Here is a 19549-nt window from a genome sequence, read left to right as displayed (position 1 = left end):
TGGTTTAGGTCGGCAGGTCTCCCATTGAAGACCTGTCAAATTCCCCAGTGTGGCCACAAATTCCCTGAGCTCCTCTAAACTCCATCATTTGGGGGTGGTGGAAAAAGGAAAACTTTGTCCCCAGAGATCTGTAAGGCTGTATATCTCCATTTCAAGAGTATTTCCTTCTTGAACATGTTTTGGGCCAATACCATCTTCTTTTCAATCCAGTCATTTCCAGTTTCAGAGAAATGGATGAGTGTGGCTCATAGTAGGAAGAACAGGACAATTACAGTCCTAGAACCTCTGCAGCTTCCCCCTGTTGCTTTAGGTCCAAAGGTAGGTCCTAAAAGTTGAGAGCAGACAGATTTATCTTTTAACTGTGTAAGAGGATAGGGTTCAAGCCCCCTCCATATGGTGATCATTCCACAAGAAAGAACTGACACAGTAGTGAATTACAAGCAGTCTCTGGATGTCAGCAACAGTTCATGTCCTTCTAGCCTAAATATTGGAATCCAGGAGTTGTGAGGAAAATTCTGTTATTTTCTCAAAATATATGCCTACAACATTGTTTCCAATCACTCTGCTTAAGTTAATGAACTACCCCCTCTTCTTGCCAATATGCATATACCAGCAAGAAAACAATTGCATATCTGTTCCACTAGAAGTAGCATCCAAGTTTTGTTCCTACCATTTTTTGGCAATAATTTCAAAGCCGGACTATTGCCTTCTCTCTTCTGCTCAGTGTAAGAATCTGACCAGAAAGGCAATATGACAACAAAGAAGTTAATTTCCTCTACTTTCTGTTTTTGTATGCTTTTAGGGGATGACATAGTCCTCACATACCCCAGTTTTTTTCCCCTCATCCTTGCTCTGGAATGAACCCATTACTTGTTTTCCTTGCACGATGATAACTGAGTCCATGTGATTTTCCTGTATGGTTAGTGATAGTCATCTGTGGCCTCTTTCTGTCAACAGTTCATTTTTGTTCAACAAGACTGCAGCCACTGGTCTGAGATAACACATACACACATAGTTCCATGTCCTGTTTATTTTTCTAAGTACTGTGAATTCATTTCATCTTATCCCTTTTTTCCTTTCTTTCTTTTTTTTTTCTAACTAGTGTTCCAATGTACATGTGTATAAAAAAAGATTTGGGATAATTTGCTGTGTAAATAATTACCGTAATATCAAAGATATTTTAGACACATACATTGGAAATGTGTTGTCCTCAGCAGTTTTAAGATTTGAATCAAGAATAGCATGGGTGGAATTCTTCTCATGATGCTCCTCATAGCTGCAGGAACTTGGGCAAAGTGCACTTGCTCAGTTTCTGCCATTCCCACTTCCTGTTACAGCCCTCAGGAGTACCTTTTTAGCATGCACAGGAAGAGTGAAAGATGCATCTTGTGTGCTGTTATAAATCCTTGTTAAGATGCTTGGGAATAGATGGTGATCAACATGTATCTTATTTACTTATTTTAAAATTTGTTGTGTATATCTTTCCAGAACAGTTAATGAAGAGGCTTCATGGAAATATAATAAAAACAATAACACTCACCATTAGAATACAATAATGCCTAGCTGCTTAGTGCCAGAAAGTTAGTGCACGCTAAAATTAGGATGACATGAACAATTGCATTGTTCATAAACACTCAGAATAACTTCAGTCTCATCCAAAGATGAGATGAAATGTAACTACTATATTACATTATTCCTACTTGTGTGCTTTGCTTTGCCAGGAACTTTGAGATAGATAGAACCGAATTGTCTATTAAGAGGGTTAGCTATTATTAAAAAGTAGTTAGCTGCCTTCGAGTTGATCTTGACTCATGGCGAACCTGTGAATGAGATATCTCCAAGCCCTCCTGTCCTTTTCCTCTCTGCTCAACTCCTGTAGGCTCAGACCCATGGTCTCTCGAACTGAATCTAGTCATCTGGCATGTGGTCTTCCTCTCTTTTTGCTGCTTTCTACCTTCCCTAGCGTTATAGTCTTTTCTAATGAGTCACCCCTTCTTATGATGTGGCCGAAGTATGACAGCCTCAGTTTAGTTATCTTGGCTTTCAGGGAGAGTTCAGGCTTGTTTTGTTGTAGGACCCAATTGTTTGTCTTTTTGGCCATCCACGATATCCTCAGCCCCTTTCTCCAGCACCATATCTGAAATGAATTAACTTTTAATTCAGACTAAAATCCAACATATTGACATGAAAGCTGCTAGCCATCACTGCTGTAACAATAGTCTTTATCTGAATGTTTAGCTATACTAAAATGCACTGTGTATGGTTTGGGATAGCAAGAATCAGATTCCCCATGTTTCTCACAATAAAATGTGTCTCTTTTTAAAGATACAGGTTGTATCTTGTTAACAGTTTAGCACTGAACTGGGAACTAATAAGTAGATAATTACAAGTGGGTTCATGCCAGCAAGATTTCATGTATCTGCAGTACAGTCTATAAGTGGTTTTTTGTAACAGACAGGTGGAATTAAATGGTTGTACTTACATAGCATTCCACCTCTCACAGAACCATATAAATAGACTCTTGGCTGTGTACAAATCTGGTTAAAAATTAGAATTTTTCATCAATTAGAATTCAGGATCCCTGTGCCAACCTTTCTTGCTGTGGATATACAAAGACAAGTGAAATTTAACCTCTTGAAGTTTTATCTTTTCAGTTTAAAAGGTGTCAAGATGAAAATGATACCATTTCACATATCTTTCTAGTTGATAAGGAGGATTTTCTTGATTCTGTTTACAAATGCTCAGTCTTACTGTGATAAATAAAATCCTGTGCTATTGAAAAGTCTGTTTCTGAAAGGATACTGCACTGCTAGTTGCCAGTAAAAATGTTATTTTCATTAGACATGTCATAGGTGCATTCTGTATGATGTCTCCAAGCAGTAAGAATAAGCAAATGACCTAGTTTGGCAGACGCCACAAAAGCCACAAAATACTCTGGGGATAGTTAAGTATGCTAGGCAAATATTTCAAATCTATCTTTGTTTTGAATGTGAATCACTGCAATTTTATGTGTCATTACAGCTATTTATTCATTGTTTTTAATTAGGTAAAATTCTAAAGTACTACAGGAAATCTTTTTTGAAACCATTGGCCCTTTCCATTCAGTCTTATCTCAAGTTCCAATGGCTATTTTTAATAATAATAATAATAAAAGTTTTATTTATATACCGCCCTTTTAAATAACCAGGGCGGTGTACAACATTATAAAATACATACATAAACAATGCATTAAAAACAAGTACATTAAAACTTTCTAGCCAGCTTGCCACTGCTGACATGGAGGGGGGGAGGAAGGCTAATTGGGGCCTGTATCAGGGAATGCTGATTTAAACAAGAAGGTCTTCAGCCCCTTTTTGAATTGGGCCAGGGAGGTGGCCGAGCGGAGCTCAATGGGCAGAGAATTCCAGAGGGTAGGGGCCGAGATGGTGAAAGTCCTCCTAGATGTGGAGGCTAGTCTGGCTCCTGGGACCCTCAATAGGTGCTGCCCAGATGTTCTGAGAGTGTGGGGCGGATTGTATGGGGAGAGGCGGTCCTTAAGGTATCCTGGGCCCAAGCCATTTAGGGCTTTATAGGTGATAACCAACACCTTGTATTGCGCCCGGAAGCGAATAGGCAGCCAGTGCAGATCTTTAAGCACTGGTGTTATGTGGCTGGCTCTGGGTATGCCAGTAACCAACCTGGCTGCCATATTCTGCACTAATTGTAGCTTCCGGGTATGGTACAAGGATTGCCCCATGTAGAGCGCATTGCAGAAGTCCAAACGAGAGGTTACCAGAGCATGTACTACCGTTTCAAGGTCCCTCCGGCCCAGGTAGGGACGCAGCTGGCGAATCAGCCGAAGCTGATAACAGGTGCTCCTGACCATTGCATCCACCTGAGATGTAAGGTGGAGCGACGAATCAAGGAGCACCCCCAGACTGCGTACCGAGTCCTTCACAGGAAGCGTGATCCCGTTCAGGACAGGTGGAACCACCACCATCCCCGGGCCGGGGGAACCTATCACAGGTACCTCCGTTTTCTCTGGATTCAGACTGAGTCGGTTTTCCCTCATCCAGCCCATTACTGACTCCAGACAGGCCACGAGAGGAGAGATGCCATCCCCAGTCACTGCATCAGTCGGAGACATAGAGAAGACTATTTGGGTGTCATCAGCGTACTGATAACCCCGCGCCCCATGTCTCCGGATGATCTCTCCCAGCGGTTTCATGTAAATGTTGAAAAGCATGGGAGACAGAATGGCTCCTTGAGGGACCCCAGATGTAAGGGCCCTCTTATCGGAGCACACGTCTCCCAGCTGCACCATCTGGAACCTCCCAGAGAGGTAGGATCAGAACCACTGGAGCGCAGTGCCAGGCGCTCCAGAAGGATACCATGGTCTATGGTATTGAAAGACGCTGAGATGTCCAAGAGCACTAACAGGGACACGCTACCCCGTCCATGCCCAGACGGAGATCATCGACCAAGACGACCATGGCCGTCTCAACCCCGTAGCCCGCCCGAAAGCCGGTTTGAAATGGGTCCAGATAATCCGTTTCATCCAAGATCGATTGAAGCTGGATTGCAACCGCCCTCTCGATCACCTTCCCCAAAAATGGCAATAGCGAGACTGACCGATAATTATTATGCATTATTATGCATCAGGAGGTCGAGGGAGGGCTTTTTTAGCAGCAGTTTTACTATGGCCAATTTTAAGCTGGATGGAAATTGCCCATCCCTCAAAGATGTACAGTGGTACCCCGGGATACGAAATACCCAGGTTACGAAATTTCCGGGATACGAAAAAATCCCATAGGAAATAATTGTTCCGGGTTACGAATGTTTTTTCGGGTTACGAAAAAATTTTTGGTGCTTTTTTCGGCTTTTTCGCACCAAATCGCGGCTTTTCCCCATTAGCGCCTATGGAGTTTCGGCTTGCGAAAGCCTTTCGGGTTACGAAAGCGGCGGCGGAACGAATTACTTTCGTAACCCGGGGTAACACTGTATTTATAATCCGGTGTAACAATGAAGTTACCACCGGTCCCCCCTGAGGCGCTAGCCATGAGGGACAGGGATCGAGAGAGCAGGATGTCTTCTGAACACTTCTAAGGATCTTGTCCACATCATCGGTACTGACCGACTCAAACTGATCCAGTTTAATGGAGTCCACGGAGGCTCTGGACGCCTCTACTCTGGGTTCTGCCCTAATGCCGGCGTTAAGACCTTCGCTTATCCGAGAGGTTTTATCCGCGAAGAAGTTGTTAAATTGGTCACAGCAGGCCTTAGAAGGTTCAAGGATCTGGTTCGGGGCAGGAGGGAGCTGAGTTTTATCAGAAACAACAGAACCTCTATACACCACAAGGAATCAAAAGCTAAAACAACATTGGGAAATAAGACATCATGAGGAGACATGACTATAATACAAGTGTCGGTCTGAAATTCACATCATTGCATACAAAGTCTCAACATATATTTTTAAAATTAAAAGTAGCCTCAGGAGGCAAGAGTTTTGAATAATTTTGCTCATGATCCCCCTATTTTCCTGAAAGTTCAAGATTAATTGTCCTTGTCCTTTCTCCTGGGAGAGAGCTGCTTGGGGCCAGAGGAGATAAAGGCCTGAATCCTTATAGACCTGAAGTACATGGTCTGGAAGGAGCAGCTAGAAGCTTCTCCAGCCATGATCAGGCCAGGCCAGCCCACTCCCGAAGTAGGTTGCCACCGCAATCCCAAGCAGGTTGCTGGCAGGAGTGAATTTAAGCCACTCCTTAAAGAGCCAGCTTTTACCAGCCTGGAGTGGCCTTGGCACAGCTTCCGGCCACTTTGCGGGCATCCATAATCTAAATGCCACACCCCCAAACAGCCGGAAGCTGCCTTATTTGACCCATGTGTTTTGGGTCATAGTCTGTCCCATTTGTTGTCCCAGTTAAGCTTATAACTGTATGTCTGGCATATAGTGGGTCGTCCACATTCACTGGGGTTAGAGGCACAGAATCCTCATGAAAGTGGAAAAACCAGAAATAATAATAAAAAAAACTTTTTTAAAACCCCAGGGAACACCTCCCTAGGAATCTCTAATTCCTCTGGTGTGATTCTGTGGTCAGCCTCCAACGGAAGATGACCACAGAGTCACATTGGAGGACTTAGAGATTCCTAGAGAGAACATATTTATCAAATTTGCAAATAATCAGATCCACAAAAGTCAAAGCCACAAATGTTTAGGGCCGATTTGTACTTTTAAGTGCTTCCCATTTTGTATTTTGAACTTGAGTATTAAAACAACATCTGAACTGTAATCACAAAATTCAAAGTGCTGTGAATTGTGAATTAGTCAGACTCATTTGAATGGCTGAGTTTCACCATAGTAAATCTGGATTCGGGAATGCAAACATTATACTATTCTGCTTTTGCGTTTGTTACATGAAAACATGCTTTTAATCTCACCCAGGGGAATAAATATACATTATTTATTAACTGAAAGCAATATTCCCTGCAAAACAAATGCCGTTGCGTATAATTTTTTGGATTACACAGTCGAAATATATTTGACTAATCAAATAAGATTTCTCTGAGTGGATAACATTTTGCACATCAAATACATATTTGTAGATTTGGCTTATCAGTAGTAAATACACATGATGAACTTATTCCATGATAGGCATTTTTACAATGGAGTTGTTTGGTCCTCTGAATTAACAAAGATGCAATGTATTATTTTCTGCCATACATTTTTATTTGTGGTAAAAACTGGTTTTTCATTTCTGACATGGTTGGATGGTTGTGTGCTGGTGGTGCTGAAGGGGAGAAAATATTTCCTAAGCTAGTATAGAGAATCCTCTCAAGTCTTTTTTAAAGAAATGTTTTATCTTGCTTGCTGTTTTCCAGTGGTTTTCAGATGTCATACTGCCAAGTGTGGGTTTTATTCTCTGAAATATGTATATACTAGTTGATGGTGGTGGGGGGAGTTTTAGTGTTCCTTCCCCATGCCATCAGTGTTGTCTTTGAAATTGTATTAGTTTGTGTTTTATATGATGAAGGTGCTGGGTGTCTATATACACATAATTTTGTGTTTAATGTAGTACATTTCTTTTTTCTCTTTTGTTCATCTAGTTTTCCTTGTCTAAAGGTTTTTCACACGGACAAAAAAACAACAATTTCACCCTGTTTCGAGCCTTGGCTGTTTACACAATGCACAAGGCCAAAATGGGGTGAAACTGGGACAAGGCTATGCTCTGTGGTGAAAAATGGAGCAAAATAACTCCCTTTGCTCCGCTTTAACATGGAAAGTGTCCATTATTGCAATGCTGTATAAACAGCATGACAGGAGTGTGGGAATGCCCAGGTGGCTTATGGAAGCGGTCTGGATAATGCACCCTTTTGTCAGACGTACAGGCACATGAGTGGCCAGTTGCACCATTGACCAGTCACATCAGTGAAATTATGACAAATATGGCAATAATGCAATGTATGTATTAAAAACCAAGACAAACTGGCCAGACTAACAGGAGGCCATGGGATGGAGGGGGTGAAACAAAGCATGTATGAGGGGCTTCCATGAATGTGCTTTGCCAATAAGGATTTTCATATCAGTGCTTACTGTGGGGTAAGTACTGGTAAAACGGCGGCAAAATGTTTAGGAAGCTCGTGTGTTTGAAATCGTCCACTCGCCTCAGCATCCCTGAATCATTTGGGGAACAACCATTCCCCATTAACAGAAACTTTGTGTTGATGGGAAATGGCTGCTTCCCAAATGATTCAGGAACACTGGAGCAGTCATGAGTGGTGTGTACATGCACCCACATGTCATTGTCGCATGGCTCGTTTGGGAGGGGCGCTGGTAAGATGGCTTCGCTGGAAAGGCTAGCTGCGTATGGACGCCCAGCCCTCCAGAGCCCTAAAATTGGCTCCACTACGGCACTTTTGGCCGTCTGTACCGGGCCAGAATTATTACTTTTTAGTTAGGACAAATATGGCCTAAATATCCTAAAGGCACCAGATACCATCTGATCTTGGAAGCTATGCAGGATCTGGTTAGTACTTGGATGGGAGAGCACCAGTGAACTATATTTCAGAAGAAGAAACAGGCAAAACCTTATCTGAGCATTACTTGCCTAAGAAAACCCTATGAAATTTGTGGGGTCACCATAAATCAACAAACATAGTTAGGATTAGATTCATGTTTTGACACAATTGCTTGTTGAAAACTACTTTAATGAAGAATAAATTTCTAAACTATTATTTTATTAGTGTGATTAGTTTTAAATTACACTTGCTATATTTCTCATGCTCAGATACTAATAATGTTTTGAAATTAGAATAGATACAGCTGTAAGAGCATTCTTTTTGGGCTCATCCTCAGAACTTTCTTTATCCCTCTGAATTAGTATGCCATCCACTGGGATGATTTGGTGGGTTGCAGACTTACCTCTTCATTATGTGTAGCATGGAAAGAACAGTCATTTGTTTCATCCGAGTTGACAATCTTGTTGCTTTCAGCACTGAGTAGGGGCTGTTTCTCAAAATGTCTAAGTGTAAAAGAAATTAACAGAAAGGCTTCAGTCTAACACACAAGAAGAATTTCTGAACTCCTACTGATTTTAATTATATTACTTAAAGGCAAGAGATCTGAAGCACATTTAATTGTGTACTACATTTTTCCCATGCCACATAACAATTTATTACTGTCTTATTGTTCCTCATTTTACATTTTACTTGCTTCTGTGGTTGACTAAGTTAAGAGTTCTATCAGAAATGGATCCACAGAGTCTGAACCATTTTGTTTAATTGTTTGTTTTACAAAACTTTGATCTTATATTGATTAGTAGGGAAGGAAGACATTGAGCAAAATGGGACTGGACCTCAATTTATTTTAATCTCAGTTGAAAAGCTGGTAAAACTGATGTCTTGGACTTTCCAAGGCTTTTAGGCAAAGATTCACTTCCTTTCTCCAACTCCACATAGACGTTTTCCCCACTCCAAGAAATTATAGTGTGGGGAGGAGGGAAAGGTTGTACTATTACCTTTCCTCCAGCAAAAGAAAAATCTATCTGAAATGTTACCATTTTCTTAGATATAATATGATTTGGAAAGAATCCCGTAATTACAATAAATCATCGTGGATAATTCCTTTGAGACTAAATCTTGATTAATTTGACATTCTTTGCATTCTCCTCTGATTTCATGAGGCTGTTTACCAACAGAGAATGGAACATACTGAGAGGAATGAAGGAGATAAAGCAGCAGTCTTGTTGAAGAGCTTATTATTATGTTTTTCTCTCCCATCTCCCTTTTCTTTAACAGTGAATGGTGTCTACAATCACTGTAATTTGATATCTGAGAAGAATAACATGATGGACATGGACATGACAAATAGCATGGGGCCTGTGTGTCGACAGAACCTGCACATCCACTCAGGAAACTCACTTACTCGAGACCACCCATTGCCTTGCGAGAGACTCCTACATGTTAGTCAGCTGAATTTATCTCGCTCAGACACGAGGTATTGCTTTCACCTTTTATTGCTATATATGTTCTGTCATTTAAAAAGTTGTCATAGTTCTGAAAATTCCATCTTCAGAATGAATCAGTAGTTGCATTCATCTGCTTTCATCAGTTTGAACTTGTCAGGGAACACACCTCAAGCACATACTCAATTTCTGTTCAGCTTTTGAGAATTTAAGGAAAAACTCTGCTTCCGAATCTGATTACTCTACAGTCTGAGAGAAAAGGATTCCAGCAGTTATTTCATCCGGTTCTTTGTGAATACATGAAACCTATAGGCTGCAGTGATTCTAATACAGTGTGCCCTTGATATCTGCTGAGATTTAGTTCCAGGATTTCCCATGGGTACCAAAAATCCATGGATGCTCAAGTCCCATTATACATAATGGCAAAATGATTCCCTTATATAAAATGGCAAAATTAAGATTTGCGTTATGGAATTGATGTATTTTTAAAATATTTTCAAGCCATGGATGATGGAATCAGTGGCTAAAGAATTTGTGGATATGGAGGGCCAACTGTGGTTATTCAGCCTCTGTTTACGAAGCTTTAATAAAGAAGATTTCACTACTTTCTGAAGTGAGTTTTCCTATTGTCTAGAAGTGGCAGGTATTATCAGGTATTTTTTCCTTATGTTATGCCATTCTTTTAATTAGAACCCGTTGATTTGGGTTCTGTGTTCTAGAGCAATTACAAAAAAATTTGCCCTATTGTATATGTGATTGCCATTCAAATACGGCAGTCACATGTGTTAGTTTGGACCAGTGAACAAAGGGATCTTCTAGCAGACTCAGAGTGAAGTTTTGTCCCTTAAGCTTTTGTAGACCATTAATCAGATACATGAAATGAAATCTACGAAAGCTTATATATGCTACAAACTTCTCCCTCAGTTAGCCTCAAAGGTAGTACAACATCCCTTTGCATGTCCTAATCAGTTTTCTCCATAAACACAACCTCTGGTATGATTTAATGTGCCAAAAAGTAAGGTTAACCAGTCACAGATACTGTTTGTTTGTTTTCCCTCCCTCTTTTTCTCTTTCTCTCTCTGCCAAACATGTAGTGTCCTCATGCATAGATGATGATTAGATTATATACAAAGTTGGGAAAGTGAACATTGCCTGATGTTTTTCAGTCACTCTAGTTAATGGATATAGGGTTATATTCAAACAATATAATTTCAATAAAACACATAATTGATATTTGATTCTGAGACTTGAATATGAAAGTTACACACACACACACACACACACACACACACACACAGAGAGAGAGAGAGAGAGAGAGAGAGAGAGAGAGAGAGAGAATTGTGAGTTGGGTATTATTGGACCACTGAAAAGAATTTAGAAACATGGCAAGCTTTCCCATTCACTAGAGCTTTGCTTCAGGCTTAAAAGGTAAAGGTAAAGGCAGTCCCTTGACATGAATGTCTAGTCATAACTGATTGTAGGGGGCAGCGCTCATCTCTGTTATTAAGCCGAAGAGCCAGCATTGCCCGAGGACTACTGTGCTGGTCATGTGGCCAGCATGACTGTACCAAATGCTGTTACCTTCCCACCAAAGTGGTACCTATTTATCTACTTGCATTGCAACCTTCTGAACTGCTAGATTGGCAGAAGCTGGGACTAGTGACAGTAGCTCACCCCATCATGCAGCACTTGAGCCTCGAATTGTCAATTTCCAATCTTCCAATTGTCAGAATTGGTGGCTTAACCTTAAGCTTCAGGCTTAGATGTACAATTTGGATGGTTGAGGAAAGTATACAATGGTATGAAAAATCCAGAAATCTGGCCAAATTTATAGGCAGACTGTCTTGCAAGATGCTGATTGCAGAACCAATGAAGAAAAAAAAATAGTTAAGATTTCAATTTATGAATTATTTCTTCTCTAGCTGTAATCCCTAGAAGGCTGTCCATTGCCTCAATATTTGGCCATTGAAATGGTTTAGAGCAGACATATAGGAACAACATACAGTCTTTATGTCAGCAAAGCAGGATGCAGTGGGCCCTTGGCTGGAGTTTGGTTCCAGTATTTGCCATGGATACCAAAATCCATGGAAGCTTGTCTCATTAAATACAGTGGTGTAGTAAAATGCCCCCCCCCCCCTTTTAAAAGCAAAAATAATCCTTTTTTTTTTTTGGGAGTTTATTTATTAAAAAAATATTTTCAAGTCATGGATTGTCGAAGTCATGGATGTGGGGGGGGGGGTCAACCGTACATTAACGATTGGAAGCAACAGTTGAAAAAGCACATTAAAGCAAAACTAGTAGTCTTACTTAGTGATTGGGGGGAGATGGAAACCTCATTTAAGAATAGTCATATGAAAAAACCTCTTCATCTGGCTTTAAATCTTAGCCAGGAGTAGGTAATCTTGGCATTCCAAAAGGAAATAACAAGAGAATATTTGGCTACTGCATCTCTTTAATTTTTTTTTGATACATATGCTTTACTTCTGTTGTATTATCAGTAGATTTCTATTTCTTTGTTTGTCTTTATTAATTGTAGAAATGTTTAAAGTTCAGTGTTTAATTTATTCCAAAAATAATATTTTACTGATAGTTTTTTGTGGATTTTTAGGGCTATGAGGCTGTGTTCTATAAAAGTTTATTCCTGATGTTTTGCCAGCAGCTGTGGCTGGCCTCTTGAGAGAATGCTGGCATGGAAGAGAATGGGGTATACTGTATACAGTATATACCAGTTATGGCGAATCTTTTAAGGACTGAGTGATCTTGGCAAGTTAATTTAACAGTTCACATCTGCTTAGGAAGGCAATTGATTTCAGTAAAATATTGTGAAGTCAAAGACTTTCATGGCCAGCATCCATATTTTTGTGGGTTTTTTAGACTATGTTCTAGAAGAGTTTATTCCTGACCTTTCTCCAGCAGCTGTGGCTGGCATCTTCAGAGAATGCTTGCATGGAAGAGAGTGGGGTATATATAGTGTTGGTAGAGAGGAGGTGATTTGAATGTTAATATCGTTCTCTTGTTAAATAGCAAGGCCTACAGAGTGACCATTAACTTAATGATCCATTGTCGGCTGGGAATCCCCCTCACCCTGGGTGGTTTTCATTTGCGTTTGCTGGGCCTTGATTTTGCTGTTTTTCAAGACTTTGTTCACTTTAAGGGTTTCTTCTTTCCTGTGGAAATTGCCCAAATGCAATAACTTGCCATGAGTTAAAAGTATTGTCTAAACCCAAAGTCCTACTTTTGTAGAGCTATTGTAATCAACAGGGCTGAAGTTAGTTGTGACCTGTTGTTGTTGCTGTTTGAGTTCAAGTACAGTAGTTTCTGTCTTATGGTAAACCAAAGGCAACCATATCATGGGGTTTTCTGGGGCTGAGAGCATGTGACTCACTCAAGGTCACCCAACTGGCCTCCATGGCCAAGCGGCCAAATCCCCTGAATCCAGCATTGCACAACACCACACTGGCTCTCTTGACTTCGGTTCATCTCAGTGGCTCTGCTCTAAATAGGATTAACACTGGATTTAGTTGTCTGCTTCACAATAGAATCATAGACTTGGAAGGGACCACGAGGGCCATCTAGAACCCCTGCCATTCAGGAAAGTAATTACACTGGCTGAAATGAAATATTAGGTAAGTGGACTTACATTCTCTCTCTTCAGTTTTCTCCTCACTTTTGCAGCCCTTCACCCCACATACCTGCGGGAGATTCCTCAACTCTGGAACAGATTTTGAGTAATCATCAGAGGGAGGAAGGGGTGAGAAATTGTTCCCTTACTGTTCCATTGGAGGAAGGGTTTGCTTGTCAACAATCTGCTTTTTTTTGCAAAGCAGTGAAACAATTTTGTTTTTTTTTTTAGAAAATCTGAACAGAAAAAAAGATCCCTTCAGCTTTGTAGCTTTTATTTGAGATATTTTTATTAATAAATATTCTTTGTCTAAATAGAATCATCCAATCCAAATTTCCATCAACACAGCATTGTAGTAAAAAGAACTCTAGCTCAGTCATGGAAATTTTGCTGTTTTGATTTTATTATATATGTTTGTTAACTCCATCTTGACCTTATTATGAATCCACATGGTGCTTACTGCTAACAAGCTGGTTTTATTCTGTCACTGAAGACAATTATGATGCAAAGATAATTGGGGTTGGAGCAAACAAAAGAAGGAAGAGAAGACCCTGCTTAGATCTTTTCAGGAGCTGTTTGAAAAATCCATAATGAGGAAATGACAGATGCCTCTATACAGGGGATCATAGTACTCTCTTACGAAATATGAACTCCTTACAACTTTGTCTCAGGGAAGATTCCCAGAACAACACAGGATTAAATGCCACAGAATATGAGAGAGACACTATTGTGATATAAAGCAGCAGGTGACTGAGGTAACTCCCTTTATTCCTAAAGCTTGGCCTAAGGTCTGCAGGTTTTATAATTTTCTCAGTAACTGGAAGAAGATAGGCGAGATATCAGTGTTTTGCTCACTCACTTGTTCAGGTACCCCAGAATTTTATCTTTCTGGATGTTCATCAAGAGTGTCTCTCTGTGATGGCCTCTCACTTTCTTTTGGGTATTTTCAAGGCTCAACCCACAGATTTGCCTTGCAAACATCTGACTGTTTAATCTGCCTCCTTCATTTCAACCTGTCTCAACTAGATCAAAATCTACTGAAGGCAGGTAGGAGCGGTTAAATTTTTTTGTATTATAGTAGCTTAGTGTAGTTGCTCATTTTGTGTTCAGTTCCCAGAGAGTTAGTGTGGTGTTGTGGTCTGAGATGGCTCTGGAGATCCAGGCTAGATTCCCTGTTTAGCCATGGAAATACCCTAGGTGGGATTTTTATTTGTACCTGTTTTCGAATTAAGTCTGTAAGCTGCCTAGGACCCTAGTTGTGGAGAAAATGCACTATTATAAAATGTAACAATATGTTGCAATGGCAGACTCTTGTATTTCAATGCAAAAGAGTCATTCTTTGCAAACTTACATGGATTTATTGATGTTATTAGTAATCAAAAGGCCCAGAAAAAACACCAAAGCCATGGAACGACATATTTAGATGATAATGCTGACATCATAAATGCTTAATGTGAATGAACTTTATTGATGTTTAATAGATGTGACTCTCATGTAATGTGTTTGTTGTTTATTTAATCTTCTATTAATTAATTTTTGGTTTTGGAAAGGTTTAATGTGTGGCTTTTTAAAAAATTGCTTAATATTGATGTTATGCTATTCATAAAATGTAATTAAAATATTTAATTTTTTTAAAAAAGCTGCAGCCAAATGGTGACTTTGGGAAAGTTTGAGCCTAGACCTATGTGGTGGCAGGACAATGCTGAAACTGTATTTTGCCTGTCACTCTTCCATGTACAACAATAGCTCTTCCCATCCAGGGACGTAGCTAGGATTTTAGGAAGGGGGGGGGGGCCAGATCAAGTGCCACCATTATAATGGGGCTTGGGTGCAGCGGCACAGCAGCACACACCATTTATTTTTTCTAAGGGGGGGGGGGCCCCCCCCCCAACCCCCCCCCCCCCCTTGGCTACGTCCCTGTCCCATCCACCCCAGTCAAGTTTCTGGTCCATTTGTATGCAAGTTTCATATGCTAGAAGAAGCATGCATAACTCAAATTCATATTTGACTTACATGTGCAGGTGGAGTTGATTTAAACTAGGGATGGAAATCATAAGAACTTCCAGATGTTGCTGAACTGCACTTCCTATGTCCTCATCAGGAACCATAATCAGTTATTAGGAATGCTGGGAGTTGCAGTCAGCCTCAAGGGTGGCATGATTCCCACTTCTGGTTGAAAACTGCCACTGTCTTTTTTTTTAAATTTAACTCTCCCCAAGGATAAAGGTTAATTTCTGCTGCCTGTGCATGTTTGTTCTCATTCAAATTGGGGGTATACATGCTATCTGCAGCCAGGGTGGGGAAAGTATGGCCTGCAGGCTGCATGCAACCCCAAATCTTCTTTTTCAAGAAGATTTTAAAAATCCATTAAAAGTTAAAAAAATAATTCTAAAATTTTGAGTTCTAAATTTTTTAAAGTCCTTTAATTTTTTTCTGGATCAAAGATAAACACTCAAACAACCATAATGCTTCCCAGAATATTCATCCTCACTACCTCATACCATTAAAACTCTGAAAATCAGGCCAAAATCAGCACAAAAAACACACACACATTAAAAACAGAATTTGGTGTCTGGTCACTTTGAAGATAGATTTTGGACTGTTTTCATGCTGAAGATCAGGAAGTAAAGCCCCCTGGCAGAAAAAGTAGCCTCCAACCCTGCTACAAATGCCCATCCTAGTGTAGAGTAAGAAACAAAGATAATATAGAGATCCATGTTAAATGCCATTCTCTGACAATGAGAGGAAAACAATTATGTTGCTGAGTGCAAGATTAAATATTAGGGAAACTTTCAGTATTCCTTAGCAAATACTGCTTTACATATCTGATTTAGTCCTGGATCAGCTTCCTTCATGAATCAGCTTCCATCACATGTACTTTTTCCAATAATTTGTACTGAAAATTTGGCTTTCCTTGTTTCTTAATTTGATATTTCAGACTGCAGAATTTGCAAATATGTGCCAGTTTAGCATGCAGCATGAGCATCCTATATTTAGTCACCAGTCGAAAGTACAGTTGGATGGATTTATCATTAGGTATATTAGCAGATTTTGAATGTCATGGAAAGGCAACACATTGTTGGTTATTTTCTTTAGTTATTATGTATTTTTTATTACTAAGGGTGGGAGGAAGGTTTTTTTGTTTTTGTTTTTTGTAGGCATTTTATGCTTCATGTGCCAAAGTAACTTGGCTAGCTTTTGTTATTATTACTTGGGTGAGTGGGGACTCTTGTCTCAAGCTGCAAAATGACTTGTGCCAGCCCTGGTCAAAAGCCATTTCTAAGTCTGTACTTGTTTTCATACCAAGACTTTTTCTTTGTAACACTATTAAAAAGTTCAGAGTGCAAATTCTTTGCAAACCAAATAAAGACAATGTCCTCCTTCAGATGTTTTTGAGCATGTGATGCCTGTTATGCTTAACTTCCATTACAGTTATATTCCACAAAGAACTGTGTGACTATTAGGCAATGGAGAAAGAAGAACTACGATTACAGAGTATCCTGCTTGTTTGAGCCACAGAATTTGTCATTTATCTTTAATTTCTGGAATTGTAATTACAAAGATAGGAGCTAGTGTGGTGTGGTGTAGTGGTTTGGACATTGGACTAGGATGCTGCAGTTCAGGGTTTGAATGCCTGCTTAGCCATGGAAACGCAAGATGACTTTAGGCAAGTCACACTCTCGCAGCTGCATAGGAAGGCAAAAGCTCCCCCTCTGAACAAATCTTGCCAAGAAAACACTGTGATAAATTCTCCTTAGGGTTGCCAAATGTTGGAAATGACAACAACAACCACAATGGCACCACTAATAAATCTTGTGTTATCTTTCCCATCAGCAAGAAGAATGTCCTAGATAATTGGCTGTTACAAATAAAATAACCTGTTTCCCCCTATTATATTGAAAAACGTTGTCCTCTTCCTTTTCTTCTTAACCTGTTTGAGAGCTGTATTCCAAAGAGAGCCATTAGTTTTCACTCACTCCAGTATCTTATCTGAAGGCTTTCAGAATTGTACAGCACATTTTCCACTATTCAGAACAGATAAATTCAATGCATATGTTCTTCTGTAGAAATCTGAATAGTTTCTTCACTGCAATTGGCCCCTTTAAACAGCTAATATTGGCTGTTTTTCAGATTATCCATTATTGGGCTCAGAGATCATTCTGTTGTTGGATACATTTGCAGAAGCAGCAGGAAATGTGTGCTCTAAAGATGATGTAGCAAAAGACACTCATTTAATCATGCTTTAATCTAGGAACTTCAGTTGTGTGTGTGTAATACAATACCATTAAATATACATATATACAGTTGGCCCTCCAATGGGACGCGCCGCTCCGTGCGCTCCTGGGCAGCTCTATACAGTTTTGAGTGTATGCTCAAATCCGCGTATAGTGTGCCCTCATATGACATGGGCGCACTGTACATCGGTATTGTATTAAGAGGGTATCTGCTCACCATCCTCATCTCTATTGCCTTGGACCATAGGTGTTTAAGTTGTACACACTACATTAGTAGTGTGTACATTTTTTACTTGTGTGTGTACTTGTGTTGGTGTGTAGATTTTTATCTAAAAGAAAAGAAGCATCCTAAATAAAATGCAGACAAAATCATACTAAATGTATCCAGAATGTATTGCTTCAAAACAATTGATTACAAGTTATATTTGTGGTAGAATTATTAGAAACCAACATTTCTCAGTCTTATGGAGAAATAGATTGTTTAACCATTCATTTTTGTGTGAATCCAATCCATCCAGAGCCATTTCATTTTGCAATTCAAATAGTAACTACTTTGTTATCACCAGGCTAATTTTCTGGAGATCCATCAAATGCCAGTAGGTTCATTTGTGCTCCAAATATTGGCCATGGGTTGTATTCAACTTTGTCTTCTAGGAATGTGCTGAAGGCAGTAAAACAGTTACTAAATTCTAATATCTGGAACCTCAGATGCTCCTGTGATAGCAAAAGCACCAGTTTAACCATTGCTGCTGAGTTTTGTATCTATGACAGAGGACATTGCCAAAAGTGCCCAGTTCATGATGCCATCATTTTGCTCAAAGACAGCTGTGCCTCTGGAAAGGCCTTACCACCAGTTTGAATTGGTATTCAGTTGGAGTCATTGAAAGTTCAGCCATGTTTATGGTTTTAATTATTACAAACCAGATAGCATAAATGAAATGCAATTTGATCAATTCCAATTGGGTTAACAGCTATTAATATACCAAACACACACACACACACACACACACACACACACACACACACAACCCCAGCTCTGTTACCTAGAATAGAGGTTTGTATAAATCGCCAAAATGGAATCGTCATTACTATCCACATAACAGGTCTTGGAGGCTTCAATTTGACAATGGAAGTCCTTACTCAGACTCAGGAGCCCTGGTGGCTCAGTGGTTAAATGCCTGTACTGCAGTCATTCACTCAAAACCACAAGGTTGCGAGTTCAAGACCAGCAAAAGGGCCCAAGCTCGACTCACGCTTGCATCCTTCCGAGGTCGCTAAAATGAGTGCCCAGACTGTTGGGGGCAAATTAGCTTACTTGCTAATTAGCTTACTTGCTGTTCACCGCTATGATCTTTGGAATAGCGGTATATAAATAAAACAAATTATTATTAATTATGTAGGTACATGTAGTATCTCAATCTGATATATGAAAATATTCATATAAATCCAAGTTTGATATAGTAAGACTGGGCTTATTCTGAACCTGTGGGTTGAAAAATGTATCCCAGGAAGAGCTGCTTATTATAAACTTTAATTAAATAGGACACCTTGGCTACTTTTTTTGCATGACCCATTCTGTTTGCAGCCCGATTTTGGAGGCATTAAAATTTGAGGCCCAAGCTGTTTGTCCCTGAGGTTTTAGGGCTTGAATATGCTGTTTCCGATGAATGTGAGAGCTGTGAAGAACTTAAAGGGCTGCTGCTTACCCACCACTAACTTAAAAGCTTTATTCAGAAATGAGGCAATTTAAAAAATCTAGTAACAGATTTAAATACTGTGAAAAAGTGGGGTTGGAATTTAAAATACATTGTAAAGCCATGAGTTAACTGTGTGGTTGTTCAAAATGCTTGTCAGGAAAAGATTTTTATACTACATCATCTCATTTTACTGGTATGCCTCATTTTTATAGACAAGCTTTAAGATGTGTTAATAAATGTGTATTTACTGTTCCACCTGTAAAAGCCAGGTGTGTTGGTTACTATCAGATGAAGTGAAAGGATGAAATAATATAAATAATAAATTATAGCGAGTACTAAACATTATTTGAAATATACTTTTTACAAGTCTTCATTCTAGAGATGAAAGGTTTGAATGTGGAGATTCAGTGGAAAGAAAAGAAAGTTTCCAGTGGGAATGAAAATGCTAAAACTATCTCTAATGGTTCATAAGATATTGAAATGTAAACCTACCACAAAGAGGGCAAAATCTTTCCAGACCTGCATGAGACCAGTGTGATTTATGAGAAGGCAACA

The 19549-nt window shown here is 39.6% G+C and overlaps 1 protein-coding gene across 3 annotated transcripts in view; it reads left to right on the top strand.

The window, feature by feature from the left end:
• GLIS1 (GLIS family zinc finger 1) overlaps window positions 1-19549 on the top strand; it is a 260795-nt gene that overhangs the window by 91749 nt on the left and 149497 nt on the right. For all 3 annotated transcript variants that reach the window (XM_042464927.1, XM_042464928.1, XM_042464926.1), the window contains exon 3: window positions 9274-9472. In XM_042464927.1, coding sequence (XP_042320861.1) covers window positions 9274-9472 — 199 coding nt within the window. The remainder of the gene's footprint in view (window positions 1-9273; window positions 9473-19549) is intronic.

The sequence above is a fragment of the Sceloporus undulatus genome, chromosome 4 (assembly GCF_019175285.1).
Source record: "Sceloporus undulatus isolate JIND9_A2432 ecotype Alabama chromosome 4, SceUnd_v1.1, whole genome shotgun sequence".
Taxonomy (NCBI): domain Eukaryota; kingdom Metazoa; phylum Chordata; class Lepidosauria; order Squamata; family Phrynosomatidae; genus Sceloporus; species Sceloporus undulatus.
The sequence above is the reverse complement of the archived record's forward strand: the minus strand, read 5'-3'. Positions and strand labels throughout refer to the sequence as shown.